We start from the raw sequence: 20462 nt of genomic DNA on the forward strand, positions 1-20462 counted from the left end.
ATCTCTCTGAATGACTCTAAGCAAGATGCTGGAATCTCCGAACCTCTGTTTACTCACAATGGAAATGTGCCTGACAGCAGAGGCCACAGAATTACTGCGAGGCTCAGAGGAAGGAGCAGATGCAAAAAGCACTTTCAGCGATGGAAAGGGCTGCATAAAGGATGTTTTCTGGAATCAGGGGTTGCAAAGGCTTACAGTGGGTCCTCACTGGGTGAAGGTCAAATGAGAGGACATTGACATAAGCTTCAGGAGCTCTGTTTCAATTGTGGGTGGGGCGTGGGGGGGTGGGGGATGTTAGAATGAACAGATTCTGAACTTTTGAATCTGAATGCCACTGTGACAGGGGACCTGTGCCTGTACCAAGCCAATATGGAGTGGGCTGGAGGAGACTGGAGGACAGGGACAGATCACATATGCGAGGACAAAGCCTGAGACGTCCGAGCCTTGCGGACGTCCTCTAATGGCCCTAATTCTTGCCTGCTATTCTCTTGGCCACAAAAGATCCCAGACCAGTTACTATAGCAACAGTTTTCCCCACAAGGTGTCCATGTTAGGAGGGAGATGGAAGAGATTTCCTTATTAAAAAAAAGAAATAAATTAGGTTTTCAGTTATATTTGCCCTCCACCCAAAGTGCTGCTCCCTTTTTTTTTAATGGAAAGAAAATGAAGCAGCTGTTATAGCAAATGTTTCTGATTCCTAGCAGTTAAATGTTCAAACTTTTGCTTTAGGCTTGATGCAGTTCACGCTTGTTCTAACACATCCAAGAGGAATGTGTTTTCCTAAGCGGCAAACCCGTGTGACATAGGGGATGAGGATCCTAAGACTGGGTGGCGAGAGCCTTGTCCACCTGGGGCTGCCCTGTCTCCCAGATCTGTGTCCACCATGAAGCCCAATGGTCACCACCACTGGACTGTCAGCCCTTCTGATCCCTGGCTGCAGGCTTTTCACAAATGTCGGCCTGTGTGGAATGCTTCCTGGATTCCGTGATTTCATGGGGTGGGAGCCCCCGGCAGGGAAGTCATGTGGGTCTCAGCGGCTGCCCAGGCAGGCAGACTCAGAGAGCATTGTCTGGGACCAGGCCTGTGGTAGCCCAGGTTTTGGACTTTTCACATACATTTATATGGTCTCAGAAAGGTCAAAGGGAAAGGGTCTGCAAACTGGGGAGCGTGTGTGTGTGCATGAGTGGGGAGCCTCTCCCTGTGAATTTAGTTCCCGCCTCAGCAAGGACTTCCCTTTAAAGTGCTGAGGACCAAGATCTCAGGTGTGTGAAATCCAACCACCCTGCCTGAAGGAAGAGTCAGGTAAGGAGAACCCGCTGGTCTGTGTGGAGAGACAACCGAGTTTGATGCACACAGTGAGTTGGAACCCCAGGGTCTTGGGGACACGGAGCCCAGGGAGGTGACTGCAGAGAAGAGCAAAGGCAGAACTCTGCAGATGGGCGGGGAGGAGCAGTGGGCGTGGCAGGACAGTCCACCCCGAAGTCCCCACTGAGGATGAGGCTGGGCTTCCTGGAACCAGCCCAGGGCTGGGGCACGGGAGTGCCCACGCATGGAGGGCGGGTTCCAGGAGGCTGGGGAAGGCCTGCCAGAGTGTCATTGAAATCGGAGGCGACAGTGATAGACTCACATACATTAGCTGTGGCTTACAAAAGGGACAGTGGGCGGACACAGAAGGAGGGGCGCTAGTAGGGGAGGGTGGAGTCATCCCACTCCAGCTGGGCTTGCCTGGCTCCGCTCTGCCCTTGTCTGCCCCTGCCCACCCCTCCCTCCACCTCCTCGTCGTCGCTGGCATCTGAGTCGCTGCTGCTGGAGCTGATGTCTTCTTCCACTTCCTCCTCCGTCTCATCTTCCCTGTGTCCTGGTGCTTCGTGTTTCTGGGAGTTGGGAAGAGAAGGGAAATGCTGGTCAGGGGCTGTGGAGAGGCCACACGTAGGGCCCCTTGGCATCCCTTCCGCTTAATGCTGACCCGTGGGCCTGGAAGGGAGGTCCTCTGGTGAAAGGTAGAGCAGAGGGCCGAGGACGCAGACAAGAAAGAGCAGCTAATTCCAGGCCATGAAGTCAAGGTGAGGCGTGTGTTTTAGACTCTGGACATTTAAGCCAGTTCCACATGTAACTTTGTGAGGCTTTCAGGCCCACGTCTGTTTTCTGGCATTACTGGGGCCTGTTGATATGAGCTGGCCAAGTCCCCAGTGTCTGCTTCTCAGTGAGAGGATGGCGGTTCAGCCTGTCCTTCTTTCTCAGGTAGGAATGTAATGTCTCCAGGAGCAGGAGGTCATCTGAGCCAAGACTCAGGTGTATTGCTCTTCAAGTGTTCCTCTGGGAGGGACAGAGTTCATGGTCCTCACTTTTCATGAGGACCCTCACCCTCTGAGGCCCTAGGCCAGTGATGGCGAACCTACGACACGCGTGTCAGAGGTGACACGCGAACTCATTTTTTTGGTTGATTTTTCTTTGTTAAATGGCATTTAAATATATAAAATAAATATCAAAAATATAAGTCTTTGTTTTACTATGGTTTCAAATATCAAAAAACTTCTATATGTGGCACGGCACCAGAGTTAAGTTAGGGTTTTTCAAAATGCTGACATGCCGAGCTCAAAAGGTTCACCATCACTGCCCTAGCCCATCTCTGCTGCCCCCAGTTTTTGTGATTCTAACCAAGTCTTTCTGGATTTATGCTTTGATGAACCGGCCGTAAAAGACATGTGCCCCTCCTTGGCCACATCCCATTTGTGGAGTGTCTTCACTTCCACCATTGCCTCCCCCAAATCCTACCCATTCTTCAAGACCTCCCTTAAGCTAGCCTCCTCCAAGAAGTCTTCCCTGAACCTCCAGCCCCCTCGGCTCTCGTTAACTCAGGCTTTACTGACTGCTGGCATCACCAGGTTAGCCCTGGGAAGGCACATGCTGGTTTGGTACTGAGACTGATCTAGGATTGGGGGCTATTTCCCACACCTAGGGCTCAGCTCTTCCGGGGTGGAGATGCTGGCGTCTCCACAGTGGTGGCTCAGCATGACCCACTGCACGTGCTGAGCCACATCAACTGGGAGGCTTTAAAATCAGAGCATAAGGCCAGTTGCAGGGGACACTGAGGATGAGGCCTGGATAACCTTCTCATGTCTCAGTGGCTCCACCTCCACTCAGTGCCCATGGGCAGACTAACGGGCAAGATGCCATGGCTTCCCTTGATACTCATATGCCCAGAGCAGGGGCTTTGGACATTCATGGGTGGGTTCTGGGGTCTGCTGGCTAACTGGCAAGATCTGAACGTTAGAATCCGGCAACCTGGAGTCTGAAAATGGCACCGCCACTGCCAGCTATGGGGGTGTGAGCACTTCCCTCTCTGTCGGTTTGCGCCTTGGCAGATGAGGGTGATGCCTCCGACTTCACAGGTGGGTGGAAGATTGAATGAGATGCGCATAGAGAGCACGCTGTGCAGCGTCTGGCATAATGGGGGGCTCGATAAATGGCAGCTATTAATGTTGTATTTCTGTTTTAACCTATTCTGAGCCTTTAAATGAGCTCTGCAGGCAGCATGGAGCAAAGCCATTTAATTTGCACTGTTAATTAATCAAAAATTCAATACTGAGTCCCTAAGTGCTAGCTCCCAGCTAAATCTAACGGGGGTGGCAACCGATAGACACCACATGGCTGCTCGCCTTCAGAAATGTCTGGTTCTGCTTGCAGGGTGAGAGCAATTCACACGTTTTTAACCCGTGAGTGCAGTTTATGGGAAAGGATGGTCCTTTCAGGCTGAGGGGGCTGGGTAAGACGGGGCAGGGCTTCTGGCACAAGAAAGATAGAGGGTGGAGGGGAAGCATCCGAGTGAAGCTCCCGCCCTGGTGTGAGGATTACCTCCATGGGGTTGACTGTGATAGTGAGCGCAGAGTCGTCCCAGTCCATCTCAACCTCCTTGGCAGCCTCCGTCTCCTGGGTGAAGTGCTGGTGGGCGACCCGGACCCGGTGCACGCCCATGGCCACCACGAACACTAGCATGCACACGGAGATGATGACGACCACCGTGGCAATGCTCGGGACCACTGGAATGAGGAAGGAATCCGCGTGACATGGAGGACTCGCTCGCTCTACGTCACCATGGAGCCGGAGTGCAACACCCATGCAGAGGCTAAAATCTGCCCTCCCCCTTTCCAGCTGTAGAACTCTGGGTCAGCGCCTTTCTCTGTCTGGGCTTCCCATTCGTCATCCAAATGATGGGCTTAAGAATTCCTATCCCAGGGGTAGTTGTGAGGAGCAAATGAAATGATCTATGTGCACTTCCACATAGGCACATAGCAGGCACTCAATAAATGCAAGTTCTTTTCTATCTCTTGCTTTCCCCCTCAAATTACAGGACAGCTCTCACTGAGAGCCAGGTGCTATGGAGTTTAGCAGGAACAACACAGTAGTAATACAATATGGCAAGTGCTGGGACAGAGTACAGGTAGGGGACTTTGCAGTGTGGTGCACATGTGTATATATGTGAGCATATGTAAGGGGTTCAAAGAAAGCCTCATACAGGATGTGGCTTTGAGTTGGACCTAAAAGGACTTGCAGAACCAAGGCGTAGGTAAATGCCTGTTCTCGCCACCTCCTACACCACATCAAAATTACAACTAACAGAGACAGAAGCATCGATGAGACCGTGGTTCTCAACCTTGGCTGCACATTAGAATCACCTGGGAATCTTTTTAAAATCCTGATTTCTGGGCCTCATCCTCCGGAAATTCTGTTTCTTTGTTATGGGGGTGAGGCCACAACATTAGTAACAAAGAAACAATTTCCGGAGGATGAGGCCCAGAAATCAGGATTTTAAAAAGATTCCCAGGTGATTCTAATGTGCAGCCAAGGTTGAGAACCACTGGATCAGACCATCAAACCTCAGAGGGAAGGTAGGGGAGGGTGGGGATAAGGGGGAGAGATCAACCAAGGACTTATATGCAAGTATAGAGGCCTAGCCAATGGACACAGACAACAGGGGGTGGGGGGTAATTTGGGGATAAGGACACATATGTAATAACTTAATCAATAAAGAAATAAAAAAAATTACAACTAAAATACAGAACAATCATTCAGAACCATCTGAAAGTTGGCTGAATGGAAATACTACAACTAGAGAAGTAAAGAAGAAAGCACGTTGAGACTGGTAGGAGGGGCGGAGAGGAAGATCAACTCTGTGGAGGCCGCCTGTGAGGAGCAAGGGGTCCCAGCCCCACACCAGCCAGCCAGCCAGCCCAGGGTCGCAGAGCTGGGAAGAGAAGTCCTCAAAACTACAGGCTGTAAAAACCAGCAGGGATTGGGGCTCAGTGACACAGAGGCTGCTGAAGACCCAGCTGTTCCTTTTAAAGGCCGACGCAGGAATGTACTTGGACTCAAGCCCTCTGAGCTCTAGCACTGGGCTCTGGGGGACCCAGATACATACGAGGAGGAACTGGATAGTCTGGCATCGGGGCAGGAACTCGGGGTGGCTTTCTCCCAGACAGGGGTGCTCACAGGGGTCTTTGTTCCTATGCTGGGACCTCTCTGGTCCCAGAGCTGACTGTCAGCCATATCTGAGTCTCCATCAGCTTGGCCCACACTGGGAATTCCCAGGAACCCCACTCCACCCAATTTGCAGCAGCTTTTCCATAAGAATGGCCTGTTCTGGCTCAGGCTTCAGACTTTGCTAAAATCTCTCAAGCTGCAGCTGGTGACAGTGTGCCCCAAACCTATCAATCAAGACCCGGCACTAGCACCAGCCTGCCTTCCTTCACAGCTGGGCCTCGCCCGGGCACCTCCAAGCCCAACACAAATAGCAAATAGCAGTTGTCTGAAAATCCCTCTGTAGCTTTTGCTGGGAGGCCCCAGGCAGTGGCTGACTTTACACCACCCTGGAGGCCCTAGAGCCAGTGTACCCAGTGGACAGCTTCAGACTATAGCATATTCCCATCCACAAGCAACACACTCAAGGGGCAGACTCAGTGAGCACCAAAGCCCCACTGAAGCAAGTCCTGCTCCATAAGGGTGTTTCCTGCATAGCAGCTCTCCTACTATAGTCGCAGCTGGTCCTCACAGCCAATTAGCCTGGAGGTCAACTCCTCCCAGTGATGCCAACAGCAATCAAGGCTCAACTACAAGACTGTGCACACAGCTCACACAGGGGTATACCTAGAGTGCCCAGCTCAGGTGACTGGGGAGACTGAGCCACTGAGCCCTACAGGACACCTCTACACAAGGGCAGAAGGGAGTGGCAAGAAATATTCAATGTAATGAATAGCAAGGACCTACTACCAAGATTACCCAGCAAAGCTCTCATTTAGAATTGAGGGTCAGATAAAGAGCTTCATAAACAAAAAGCTAAAGGAGTTCATCAGCACCAAACCAGTACTGCATGACATGTTGAAGGGTATTCTTTAAGAAGAGGAAGAAGAGATTAAAAAAAATATATGAATAAAATGGCAACAAATACATGGCTATTAAGTAATTTAATGAACAAAATAAACTGGTGAATAAAATAGAATCAGAGGCCTGGAACAGACTGACAAATCTCAGAGGGAAGGGGAGGGAGGTTGGGGCGAGATCCTACCTATGGACACAGACAGTAGGTGGTGAAGGCCTGGGGTAGGGCGGAAACCGGGTGGAGGGGGGACAATGAGAAAAAGGGGGACATCTGTAATACTCTCAACAATAAAGATTAAAAAATATAAAAATAAAAGGATTTGCAAAATTTTACCCCAGCCCTTTGTACTAACCTCTGTTATTACATATTGTCTGTAACTTGTTTACTTGACCAGTTCCCTTTGGAGGCTGTGTGAGTGCCTCAGAGCCAGGGTCCACAGCTCCCCCATTATCAGGTCCCTGCCTCAGGTCTGGGCACCCATGCCTGCTGCTCCCTAAATGTCTTTTTAGTGGATGGTCTTGAGTTACCTGTTGTCCTGCGGTCTCTCCTGCCAGGTGACGTACCTGAACTGCGCTGGACGTTAGTCTGGGAGTCGGGGTGGTGGACGGACTGGAGGAAGGGAGGCTGCACGATGAGGTGGTTGACGTGCTCATTGTCTGAGACTCTGACCTCATGGAGGAGGCTGACCTGGGCGAGGAGGGAGAGGGGCTGTTGACCAGTGGCAGGTGGGCCAGTGGCAGCAGTCCTCCCGAATACAGGAGGGAAAGAATGGATGAGCCTGGGCTTCCCTTACAACCGCAGGGTGCACTCACCTCCAAGTTGAACTCGTTGCTGGTGTAGCGCCCGTTGAGTTCAGAGCATTTGATCCTGAACCGCCGGGACTCGAGCGAAGCCGGACGCCAGTTGCGGTAGCGGATGTGACGTAGCACCTGCTCATAGCGGCTCATGGAGCCCACACCTGCCAAGAGACCACACCTGTCTCAAACAGGCAGAGAAGAGACGGGGAGATGGGGCTGCTGGGGCTGGTCCGTCTCCTGAATTTGGCCAGGCCGAGAGCTTGAGATGTTTAGGGGCAGACAACGTATTGAAGCAAAAGTTCTAAGGAGCTAATGAAACGGACCCACAGGATTTCCACAGACAGTGGGCTCTGACCACAATGTGTGGCCTCACTTGCCAGATGTTGCTATAATATCTGTTTCTACAGGAGAGTCTCCCAATAGTGGGGATGTGGTCCAGGTTCTCAAGATGCTAGAGTAGCTAACAAAGGAAGGGCCAGAAGCCCATGCTCTGCGGTCAAGGGCCCCCACCTGACACCATCGTGGGGATGGAGTGCCTTCCTGGACCAGGCCAGTGTAGGAGGAGACCACCAGGAGAAGGGGCTGGGCGTGCTTACCGTAGACGGAGTAGCCTGCAGTGGAGTTGGTGGCGTCGAGGTGGCGCTGGTGGAGCTCACTGTGGTTAAGCTCCAAGCACTCCTGTCTTGGGTCCAAGTCCCCTCCCAGCACCAAAATGTCACAGAAATCTAAGTTGTGAAGCATTTCTTCTAAGACTGCTGATTTGGGGGCTGTGGGGAGACCAACACCAGGGAAACAGGCGTGAGGACCACTCAGACAGCGGAGGAAGATTCGGCATCGTCTCCTTCCTCTCTGACTGCACCCCAGGTGAGGGCTGGGTCCGAAGAGGCTGTGTAGCCCTAGGTACCACCTCCACTGCCGGGATGGAAGTCCAGCAGCTCCTGAGGTTGGGCAGCATGAGTGTGTGTGTAGACAGGAATACGGTCGTCAAGATGTGAATCTGAATACCAGTGCTGCGACTGAGAAGCTGTGCAGTGTTGGAGAAATACCTGCCCCTCAATTCCCTCACCTGTAAAGAGGGCAGGGACCCTGAGAGGGTTGAAACAGTGTCTGGCACATAGTAGGTGCTCAATAAGCAACAGCTCTCATTTGAGGCCAGAGTGAGCACCCCTCCCCACTCGCTCATGCAGCTTTCTCCCGGCGGGTGTGGTGTGTGTCTGTTGCCCCCGGTAGACTCTGAGATCCTCAGGGGCAGAAGCACTTTTTATGACGAGCCCTCAGTACCCAGCCCAGGCCCTGGCATGGAGCAGCATTGCTACACATGGCTCGAATGGAGCGAAACTGTTACTGTAGTTAAATGCTTAGGTAAATTGGCCCTGATTGATTATTTTGGGCCCTAAATTTCCCAAGGGTATGTCTGAGCATTTGAATGCTGGGCAGGCTGGCAGTACTAACTTAAAACCTCACCTTGAGGAGAAACTAAGATGGCGGCATAGATAAACACGGGGAAATAGTCCCCCACACAACAATTGAAAATTAGCCCAAAGGACAGAGCAAACATCGTCCAAAACAACAGGAAGGCTGGCTGAGTGTAATTTCTACAACTAGAAGAAAAGAAAAGCACGCTGAGAGCCAGAGGAGCTGCGGAGGCTGAGTGCAGAGGTACGCGGCGGCTCGCGCGTGCGCGGAAAGGGGGTGGCACCTGAGGACGCGGCTGTCTTTTTGAATCACAAGCTCCCGACTGCTCTGAACTCCGGTTCCGGGAAGTCTCTGGGGACCCAGGTCTCATACGGGGAGAGGCGGCTCTCTCAGGCGGCAGCGGGCGAACTTGGGGGCATATTTCCCTCGGAGGTGCTTGCAGCCATTGCCGGGACACTGAGACGCGCGACTCCGGGCGCGGAGAATCAGCCATTGCTTCTTTCTCAGCCTTTGACTCCCTGAGACCCCGCCCCACCCGGGCTGTGGCAGAGGCTTTTGCATGTGAATGCCCGGGCCCTTTGCAACCTGATAATTACCTAACTGCAGCCGGGCCAGCCAGACCCGGAACTTCCAAGAGAAGGCCCAAGGCCCCGCAGCGGCTTGCATTGCTTCACAGCTGAGCCTCTTCGGGGCGGCTCTGGCTGTGTGGCCTCAGGCAGGGGCTGAATTAGCACCTCCTTAGATCCAGGAGTCACTGTACCCAGTGGTCAGAGGGGGACCATCCAGATTGCAACTCCTCAGATCCATAAGGGACACACTCAGGGAGCAGACTCAGTGAGCACCAGAGCCCCACTGAAGCAAGTCTTGCGCCAGAAGGGTGTCTTCAGCACAGAAGTTCTCCCACTTCAGACACAGCTGCTTCCCACAGCCAATTGGCCTGGAGGTCAATTCCTCCCAGTGATCCTACAACAACCAAGGCACCAAGAGTGCACCAAGAGTGTCCACCCCAGGTAACTGGGGAGGCTGAGCCACTGGGCCCTACAGGACACCTGGCGCGCAGGCCACTCTATCAACACAGGGAAGCAGCCAAAATGCGGAGACAAAGAAACAGGTCACAATTGGCAGAAACGGAGGAGGCCAGACGACTGGATATAGAGTTCAAGGCCACGTTTATAAGGTTTGTCAAGAATTTTATGGAAACCGCCGATAAATTTAATGAATCCCTCAAGGAGTATGGTGAGACCATGGAGGTCATGAAAAAGGACCAATTAGAAATTATGCATACACTGACTGAAATAAAGAATACTTTACAGAGATCCAACAGCAGACAAGAGGATCCCAAGAATCAAGTCAAAGATTTGAAATACAAAGAAACAAAAAATACCCAACCGAAAAAGAAAAAAGAAAAGAGATTCAAAAAATATGAAGATAGTGTAAGGAACCTCTGGGACAACTTCAAGCGTACCAACATCAGAATTATAGGGGTACCAGAAGGAGAGAGAGGGCAAGATATTGAAAACCTTTTTGAAGAAATAATGACAGAAAACTTCCCCCACCTGGTGAAAGAAATGGACTTACAAGTCCAGGAAGCGCAGAGAACCCCAAACAAAAGGAATCCAAAGAGGACCACACCAAGACACATCATAATTAAAATGCCAAGAGCAAAAGATAAAGAGAGAATCTTAAAAGCAGCAAGAGAAAGACAGTCAGTTACCTACAAGGGAGTACCCATCCGACTGTCAGCTGATTTCTCAACAGAAACCATGCAGGCCAGAAGAGAGTGGCAAGAAATATTCAAAGAGATGAATAGCAAGAACCTGCAACCAAGATTACTTTATCCAGCAAAGCTATCATTCAGAATGGAAGGTCAGATAAAGAGCTTCACGGATAAGAAAAAGCTAAAGGAGTTCATCACCACCAAACCAGCATTATATGAAATGCTGAAAGGTATTCTTTAAGAAGAGGAAGAAGAAAAAGGAACTCTTACCATTTGCCACAGCATGGATGGAACTGGAGAGCGGATAAATACCACAAGATCTCACTTATTTGTGGAATATAATGAACAACATAAACTGATGAACAAGGACTGATCCAGAGACGGAGAGGCATTGATTGGACTGTCGGGCCTTGGAGGGAAGGTAGGGGAGGGTGGGGGCAAGGGGGAAAGATCAACCAAAGGACTTATATGCAAGCATATAGGCCTAACCAATGGACACGGACAACGGGGGGGTGAGGGGGTGAGCGGGGAGAGGGGGGGTAGAGGGTACACATATGTAATATCTTAATCAATAAAAAATATTGGAAAAAAAAAAAAAAAAAAAAAAAAAAAAAAAAAAAAAACCTCACCTTGAAATGAAAGTGATTGGAATGTATGGAGTGATTGCTACGTACCAGGCACTATGCAAATGAAATCCTAACAGACATTGGAGGGGGTGCTGTTGTTATTCCATGTTACTGATGGGACATGGAAGGTCTGAGGGGTGGAGTGCATCACTTAGGATCACACAGATAGATAGTAGCCTGTGGATACTGCACTGGGAGTGCAGCTGGACTCCCAGTGGAGCTGGACAGAAACCATGACTTTCTGACTCCACAGTTGGTAAACTCTTCACCTCTGGGCCAGTAGTCTCCAAATATTTTTGATCTTGCAGCTTGTTCGTGGAAATGTGTGAACTGAGATAATTGAAATAAGTGTACTTATTTATTTATGAAGACTAATATACTTTGTGCATTATAAAACATTTATAAAAATAGAAATTAAAAAGGATTCACTAAAGATGAGAGAATTATGTTAAATAAGTATATTTTTTTGTGATATCAAAAGTATCTTTCCCTCTCCCTAGATAGCTGTTATTGTAAGCACTTTCAGATGCTTAATTTTTAAATGCTTGCCAATCTCAATGGCTTCACGTATCATCAGCAAAATCTAAAAGCACATTAATATACACTTAAGCCAGGCCAGTGTGGCTCAGAGGTTGAGCATTGACCTATGAACCAGGAGGTTATGGTTTGATACCCAGTCAGGGCACATATCTGGTTGTGGGCTCGATCCCCAATGTGGGGAGTGCAGGAGGCAGCCAATCGATGATTCGCTCTCATTGATGTTTCTATCTCTCTCTCTCCCTCTCCCTTCCTCTCTGAAATAAAAATATATTAAAAACAAACAAAATACACATTTAAGACAAGGTCTATCATTAGCAATGGTGCATGTGTATCTCTATTTCAAATAGTCTTCTCCTGGTTTCTGGGCTTTTTCTGCCAGCTTCCCATCAGGTTGGGTTAGGCCAGGGCATCCTGGCTCCACCTCCCCATGTGGCTGACTGATGGCTCACCCTGGGTAGGGGGCCATTTTCTCACTGTTCCCTGTGCTTGCGTGTGGGTAGTATGTTCCATCTGCACTTTCCTTGATCCCCACTGTGCTGAAGAGACTGTGTGGGCTCAGGGACTCAGAGCTGAATCAGCCATGGCCGAGCCCTCATGGAGCTCCTGGGGGCGTTTAGTAAACACATGGCCAAAGTTGTGTGCTAGAGGTTTCCTTAAACCAGCGTCGCCAACCTTTCAGAACACCGGCTGGCGACCGCCGTGCTAGAGTGCAGCACTGGTGGGTGGGGGTACAGAGCAGGAGACCTGGCCCAGGCTGGGGTCGGGGTGGTGGTGGAGGAGGCCTTCTGGAGGGGGTGTGGGAGGCCGAGATGTTTGCCAGCCATAACGAGGATGGTGCGAGAGGAACCTTCCAGGCAGAGGGCAGAGAAAGAGCAAACATATGAACTGACACGGAAATGTGTGTGTGAGAGAGGGGGGCCGTGCAAGGGGGAGGAAACAGGACAAAGAGTGGGTCAATGGGGGCAGTAGATGGTAGAGTGGGTCTTTCAGGCCTAGTGGCAAATGCCATTAGCCTGCTTGTTGAAGGCACCATGATAATGACTATCCTAACAATAGGAGTAAATTTTTAAAAGTATGAATATGGGTCTCGGGCACTTGGCCCTGTGCTCTGCATGCATCTCTCATAAACAGAAGGTAAGATAGGGACCCAGACAGTTGCTCTCCCCTGCCTTGCCCATGTGCTGCTATCAGGCCCAGCAAATCCAGCCGCTCTCAGTTATGGCCGGAGACCACTGAGGTCAGAGGCCCCTTTCTGTCTGATTTTAGGCACAAATCAGATGAAGGGGGAAGGTCACTGACTTAATGCACCTTGGAGTGTAACTAGGGAACCGTCCTGCCTGACAGGCGGTAAAACTCCACCTGATTTGTAAGCTAAGAAGGCTGCTTTGTGAACCCCCACCGCCCATTGGCTAGGGCCAGGGTGGCTTAAGGCAACAGGTACTTAGGATTACGGCAGAAGCAGCCCCTGGGGACTCGGGCCCACTGGCACCCAAACATCATTAGTAGCCGCCTTTGGAGAGGGAGGGGGCAGCAAAGGACAATTTTCACAGGGGTGTTTCCTGTAAATCTGAACCCCAGACCTCCCTCCCTCCCTCCTTCCTTCCCTCCCTCCCTCCCCCTTCTCTTTCTTTTCTCTGCCTCCCTCCACCTCCCTCAAGCCAGCAGCGATATCTGTAGCTGTTTTGCAACTAAGTGTTTCTCCCTGGCAGATAATGCCAATTACCTACTTTCACTGAACAGCCCTTTCCAATAATGAAACCGTTGGAAGGAACAACTGGGAAGTTTCCTGAGAGCTCAGCTCAGAGTAATATTGCAAACAAGTCTTTTGCTCGTATATATTAGGAGGCAGTTATGTGTTTTTCTCTGTGCTGCTTTCACTTTTCCTCTGATCATCCAAATAATCGCACTCACTACAGAACATTCTGCAGTTGCCGACAACTGAAGGGGAGCAGAACCCCCGGCCCCAGGCTTCTCCGAGCGAGCATGTCACTGGTAGTTTAAGGCGTGTTTCCCTGTGGGCACTTTCCTGTGTTACGTTTTCCTTTATGTGGTTGAGATCAGTCTATGCATAGATACTCTGTAATTTGCATCTTGTTTTTTGTCACTTACCATTTAGCATAAATGTCTTTCCTCCAACAACACAGCACGTATGTGGGGGTAGATGACTCGCTGAGCCATTCATTCCCCTCCTGTATTTATCTGTGTTGTTGCCGGGTGGGGTTGCTTGTTTTGCTATTGTAACTACCTTGCTATGGGGTACCATACTGTGGTCCTGAAGTGAGATTTGATGTGGCTGTGAGAGCTTAAGGCCCACTGCCCACAACCCAGGATGCATCGGTACCTGTGGGCTTCAAGTCACCTGGGGCCTCGGCTTTGGCGAAGGTGCTCACGATCTTGATGTCAGGGAAGAGGGTCACGCCTCGGGCACTTTGGAATTGGGCGGCGGGTCTCCAGAGGCGGTCCGTGCCGTGGAGGGTGATCTGGGGCTCCATGGCCTGCAGCACCATCACGTAGGCGTCCATGTCGGGGATGCTGATGCACACGTCTTCTCCAAAGCACCTGGGAAGCACATGATGGAACCACCCATCGTGCATCCATGGGCAGGGATGCAGACACCTCTTCCTACCCCCCCCCCCCCCCCCAAGACATCCTGATTGCCTGCAAGGCTCCGGGGTGGCAGCAGGCATTTAAGTTTAAAGACGCATTATAGTCAAAACGACTAGCAATCTAGGGACTTAATAAGATTGGCTCCTGGGAGAAATGGGAATCTTCTATCCCAGCAACAAGTAACCATGAAACCTTTAATTATCCTTTAACAAAGTAATCAATGGCAGCATTAATTAGATAGCAACTGCTTGTCTTGTGCATTAGGAGTTGGTAAGCAAATTGTTGTCTAACTGGTTGGTTACAGCCATCTTATTGAGACCGCAGGGCTAAACTCTCCTGCCACCGCCCGTCTGTGATCTCTGAGGATATCACACAAGCGACCTGTTCCAGGTGTGCCCGCGGAGCGCCACTGTCACCACGTGTATTTCCCCTGATACACACAGAATACCCAGGGGGCAGAATGGTGTGGTGACAGGAGCAAAGCCGGGAAATTAGACAGAGAAGGGTCCCTGGCCTGGCTGCCCCTCCTGGGCTGGGTGACTCTGAGCACAGTGCTCAAACCCTGGGAACCTCAGCTTCTGCATCTATAGAATGGGAATGACGTTAGAATAACTCACTATTCTTCACCTATAGAACAATTAGTTACTTATAACAGGAAGGATTAAATGTGACAACTTATAGTGAGAATCGGACCCAGAGCCTGCATCATGGTTGGAGCTCAGTCAATGTTGACAGACTTGATGCCCTCCTGTGACCTGGTCAGGTGCGCCTGCCATTGGCATCTCTGCTGGGCATCTCGGCCAAACGCGAGGCTACAGTGGGGAGCCTAGGGGGATGCTCTGGGAATACTGGATGGGCTCCAGCTGTGGCAGCCATCCTCTGCCTCCCCTGGAAAGTCCCCGCAGAAAGGGTAGTAAGCTGGGTGGATCCCATGTCGAGCTCCCGTCTTCTTTTCTGGGTGGGTGAGGTGTGGGAATGGTGCTGGGTTCCTGGTCCCAGTTTTCTTTGGCTTTTGCTGCTCCAAACCCCCAGTTCATAGAGGACACCCCTCCCCTTGCCAGTTTAAGGAAACCTGGTTCTAGAGCTGGAGACTGGCCAGTCTGGTCCCTCTTCATGGTAAAGTGAAGCTGACTTGGAGGTGCCCGGTCCCTACCCCAGGCCTCTAGGGAGGGCCTTTAGAAAGGATGGGGGAGCCCGTCCATCCATAGGACTATTGAACATAATTGCTGTCTGTGGGCTTTATCCTGGCACCTCTCCCAGACCCCAGCAACGGGCAATCAGCAAACCCCATTTCCCACCCTTGCTCCTGTCTTTCTGGGTCCCTCTCCTGGCTTCAGGTACCAGGAGATACCCTTTCACCTCCCAGGAATTTTTCTGGGGTCCCCTTTCTAGTCCTCTGTGGCAGCTGCTGTGGCTAAGAGTGATTGACAGGTGAGTAAGGGCGTTATCCACAGGCTTCAGTAACAGTCTCATCTCCTTAAATTACCTCCACTCCCTGGGGACAAGAGCGTGCCTTCTCTTCCTCTCGAACTCATGCTATTTAGGAGCACGTCAAGGCTGGGCTCCTTAATTTAATGAATATACATTGGTCAAGCACCTACTATGTACCACATGCTGTACCCTTAAATGACACCACTTAAAACCCAGCCCCTGAGAATTTATAGAAAAACAGTGCCTGCCAGGCATCTGAGTTGGCAAAACAGAATATTTTCTTTAAGAAGAAAACAGGAGAATAAAGATCTACTGGGGCCTCCTCAGAGGGATGGCAGAGAAGCTGGGGACGCTGAGAGAGGCGAGTCCTGTTTTGCAGGGGGACCATCCCGCTGCCTCAGCCGGGCCCAGGCTGCTGGCCTCCACTCACTGGACTTTGGATGAGACTTTGAGGCGCCGCACACCCGCGGTCGGGAACTGCCTGGAGTTGATGTAGGAGACCTTCTGCAGGGCGCGGTTGATGTTCCCGATGTCGTCACCTTCCATCACCAGGACGGACTGCGAGGGGTTGAAGTGATACTGGAAAACAGGAGAGAATGACCACAGTGTACCCAGTCCCACGGAGACCCTCCATCTCCATGAAGAGGCCACGCAGGCCAGCGCCGGCGTCTCCAAACTGTCTGCCTGTGCAGCAGCTGTGTGCACAGGCGCCTGTTCTAACCCTCCAGCCACTCTGGGAACTGCTATGAATAAGATGTCAGGATCCTATCTGTGGGTTCAGATTATGTTTCCAATGCTCGTGTGATAGGAAAGAAGGACATGAATATACTTTTATGTACCTACCTGGCAACTGTTATTTTTTGAATAGATAATATATCCACCTGGTTCAAATGGACGTATGTGCTAAGTGAAAGTGTCCATCTTATGTCTATCTCCTATCGACCACCTTCTCCAAGCTCATCCCACAGGTAACCACGATTATACTAATTTCTGAGCGACAAATCCCATTCTTGTTCATAATGAGTTGCCCCCCTTCCTGGTGAGAGGCTTATCCATGCCTGTCCTGTTGTCAACAGGCTTGAACATGTGACTTATAGCCCCCTTCCCTGCTGGATATATATTTTCTGCCCTGTTGCACTCAGTAGTGGTCAAGTGACTTGCTTGGCCACCAAAAAGTGGGCAGAGGGTTGTCTGGTTGATACCCAGGTGGAATAATAGCCAGCTCATGGTTTAGTGTGTCATGTTCCCTCTGCCAGGAAACCTGCACAGTTCCCTCAGGGGCTGGTCCGTTAGCTTGGGTCTCACAGCAAGGGTGCTATGAATCAGAGCTACAGCCCATCTATAATGGACATGCGGTGTGAACAATAAAAAAATAGTTGTTACATAAGCCACCGAAAAATCACAAGCCATTTGTTACTGCAGCATAACCTAGCCTATCCTAACAAATTATTCTTATGAATATATAATCAATGAATATTGATTTCCATTATTCTCTTTTCTTAAGGGTAACTTCTTTACATACTATGCCTAATACTATACCTTTGCTTTTTTTCATCTAGCTTATATCTTGCAACTATTTCTGTAAGCTTCCTTATTCTTTTATACAGCTGTATAGTATTTTTTAATATCAATAAAATTAGTTATTAACCGTTCTCCTTATATGACCTTTGGGTTGTTTTTTTAGTTTTTCTCTAATAATGCCACAATGAATAGCCTTGTACACATAACATTTTATAAATGTGTAAATATATCTGTAGAGTTATTCCCTACAAATGAAATTGCTAGATCAAGGAGTATATGCATTTAAATTTTGACAAATGTTGCCAGATCCCCCCTGGCTAGGGATTATAGCAATATGCACGCCCTCTCGTAGTGTGTGAGAACGCCTTTCTCAAAGCCTCAACAACAGAGCATGCTGTCAGTCTTTGGGACTTTGGCCAATCTGGTGGGTGATATACATACCATCTTAGTGTAGTTTAAGTTTGCATTTCTCTTACCATGAAGGAGACTGAGTATGTTTCCTGGGCCTAAGGAAAAATCTATCCATTTGAGCTTTTCTCTGAGATGACTTGTATGTCTTTATAAGAGTTCCTTGTTCTGTGCCTGGCCATGATGGGAGGTGGATGTCTCATAAACACTATGGTGACGCTGACGCACGTACGTCCTTGCGTTGTGGCCCCTACCCATCTGACAGCTTCATCTCTGTCTCTGTCACCTGCATGCGAACGTTTCACGGTTCCCTCCTGAGGCTGCCTCGTCTTCCCTCATCCAGGTCCCCAGGAGGCTCCGACAGTGCTCGTGACGTGGTAGCATAATTATCCTAGTGCAGTGACCGTGAGCTGAGCGAGCCTTATCCCTGAATCCCAGAACCTAGGCCTAGGCCCTGTAAGCCCCTCCTGGGTGAATGAATGGGTGAGCGGTCCCCTCCAGCCTACATTTTACTCAGGATCACGTCTTGTTACTCCCCAAAGGTACTCTTTTTTTGCAGTCATGTGTCTTTTCAGTCAAGCCTCCGTGGGAGTCATCCAATCCTGTTCTTCCCTTCCAGGGCATCCTGCACTTCCCAGCTCCCCTTTGCCACTTGAAGGCAAGGCCATGTGACTGCATCTGGCCGAGATGTGAGAGAAAGTGAAGCCGCAGCTCTGGTAAAATGCCCTGCAGGGCACGCCAGCCTTTTTCTTCCTCTGCTCTGGTGGCCTATGGCATTCTAGGCAGAAATCCCTCCTCTCCCCACCCCCAACTTGCTGTGAGAAAAATAAACGTTTAAGCATGGAGCCATAGAGATTTTGGAGTCATTTGCTACTGTGGTGACTTAGTCCGTTGGAGGAACTGGGCCCTTCTAGGCATGACTCGAACTTCCCCAAGGCTGTGTGGTATCCCTGGAAGGTGATGGATTGTATGGATGGCCATCCCCCAGTTCTGGTACAAACTACAGACGGATACAACTTTGGGGCACACTTCTCCTTTCTGGACTTCATTTCCTCATTTAAAATAGTGAGGATATTAGCATCTACCTGCCTGGGGCTTAAATGCAATAACACATATAAAGTGTCAATTTGTGGTAGCTTTTGTCATAATTCTTATTATTGTAATTATGTTTGCACTGAGTCTTGCCTGTGCTGCTTCCCCTGCCTTCGCTGCCCACCTTTCCCCACGCTCCAGGTCCCTCCTGTCCTGAAAGCCCTGAGCAGGGTCTCTGCGCTGTGACGTCTGGTCACGAGCAGCACTCCCTGTGCTGGACGCAGAGTCCCCTGGCCTAGAGCAGGTGACGCTGCAGTCAGCCTCCGGCCGGCTTCTCTCTCGCCCGGGATGATTCACTGGCCGCCATGCACTGATGAGTCATGATACAGTAGTTCTGAGTGCTCACAAATCACCAGTTTCAGATTTGAGCAGATTCAAGGTCATTCTTCTCAAGATACTACTTATGTTCCCAGCGGTTTTTCTGTCCCATCACATCCCTGCTATAGGATAGCAGAGTTGCTGTCTGTCTCTCTGCCTGCTGCCCCTGGCAGTCTGTGAGCACCTGGAGGGTAGGGTCTACTGACTTTTCTCAGCATCATCACAGGGGCTAGCCCATCAAAGCATGAAGCGAGGGGATGACCCTGCCGAGAAGGCCAATCTCTGAGCCTCGCATCACATCGGGGCTGAACAGGCAACACAGCTCCTCCCCAGGACGGATCAGCAGTTCCCCGGGAAGTCAGCAGAGGGCACATTCCTACTGCAACCACCTCGGAAGGACCGGTCAGGGAACGTGTTGGATCTCTAGGTAACACTCTCATCAGAGCATTCCAAGGACTGCCATAGCCTTCACCATAGTTCTTGTGGGATCAATAAGGCCTTCTACTGAATAGGTGTTTGTTTTGTTTTGTTTTTTGAACTGCAGTGTTCACAGCCCTGTGGCATGACTGAGGTTGGTCTCTAGGTGTGTGGGACAAAGGGTGATACTGGTATTACCAGAGGGATGGCTTTTTGGGGATCCAGCATTCACTCTGCCCTGAGAAGCTGTGTGGTAGCCACGGTGATTCCTTTCTTTAAGCCAAGAAGCTGCTGGACAGAGGGGCTTTGCAGAGTGGTCAGATCTGAGGGGCCTATGTCACCAGCCATTAACAGGCTGGAACAGGGGTGAAATTCCTGTTCAAAGCTCTGACCTATTCTTCGAGGACAGGCCGGCCATGGCAGTCTAGGCACCTTGCCATTACTCCCTTGGACACCTGCCAGCCTCTTGGACTGGGCCAGAAGATTGGCCTCTGCGACAACTGTCACCCAGGCTTACTTTTCAAAAGACATGCAAGCCCAGCCCAGCTGGAGAAGGAAACCGGGTTTTTGAGAGCCTATTTATTAGGTTTGCTAGGGGAGATCTATATACCTATGTCTATGTATCTATATCTATATCTATATCTATATGTCTATATCTATATATTTATATCTGTATCATCTATAATCGATATACCTATATCTATCAGCTATATCTATATTATCTATATCAATATCTATTTATGTATCTATGTCTATATATATCAACTATATCTATATCTATATTATCTATATCTATTTCTACATCTCTTTCTATAGCTATAAATACATCTATATAATCAATATTTATATCTATTTCTATAGCTATAACTATATGTCTATATCTGTATTTATAGCTATACCTTTGCTAATATATAAATATATATAAAGATATGCATAAAATTCAATTCTTACAACATCTCTGCAAAATATTAAGTCCATTTTTAGATGAGGGAAGTGAGGCTTGTGGGATAGAAGCACCTTGCCCAAGGTCACCCAGCTAGTAAATGTCCACACTGTGATCTGAACCACGGACAGTCTTGCTCCGAAGTCCCTGCCCTGTCCCTCTCTTCCACACTGTGCAGATGACAGCCACAGGGATGATGCCATGGAGATCAGAGCGGGGCTTTCTTCAGGAAGATGGCTACCCCACAGAGTTT

At 49.9% G+C, this 20462-nt stretch overlaps 1 protein-coding gene across 2 annotated transcripts in view; it reads right to left on the bottom strand.

Moving 5' to 3' along the window:
• Positions 1-1682: 1682 nt before the first annotated feature.
• Positions 1683-20462, bottom strand: part of CLSTN2 (calsyntenin 2) — a gene marked incomplete at both ends in the record, with an annotated part of 546899 nt that continues 528119 nt past the window's right edge. The window contains 7 exons of one of the 2 annotated variants that reach the window (XM_081105871.1): positions 1683-1874; positions 3856-4040; positions 6940-7063; positions 7189-7334; positions 7770-7940; positions 13814-14031; positions 15941-16089. In XM_081105871.1, coding sequence (XP_080961997.1) covers positions 1683-1874; positions 3856-4040; positions 6940-7063; positions 7189-7334; positions 7770-7940; positions 13814-14031; positions 15941-16089 — 1185 coding nt within the window. Of the gene's footprint in view, positions 1875-3855; positions 4041-6939; positions 7064-7188; positions 7335-7769; positions 7941-13786; positions 14032-15940; positions 16090-20462 lie in introns of both variants that reach the window. The other variant, XM_081105872.1, reaches the window with a different exon arrangement.

This window comes from Myotis nattereri, assembly GCF_964212035.1.
Source record: "Myotis nattereri genome assembly, chromosome: 14".
In the NCBI taxonomy this organism is placed as follows: domain Eukaryota; kingdom Metazoa; phylum Chordata; class Mammalia; order Chiroptera; family Vespertilionidae; genus Myotis; species Myotis nattereri.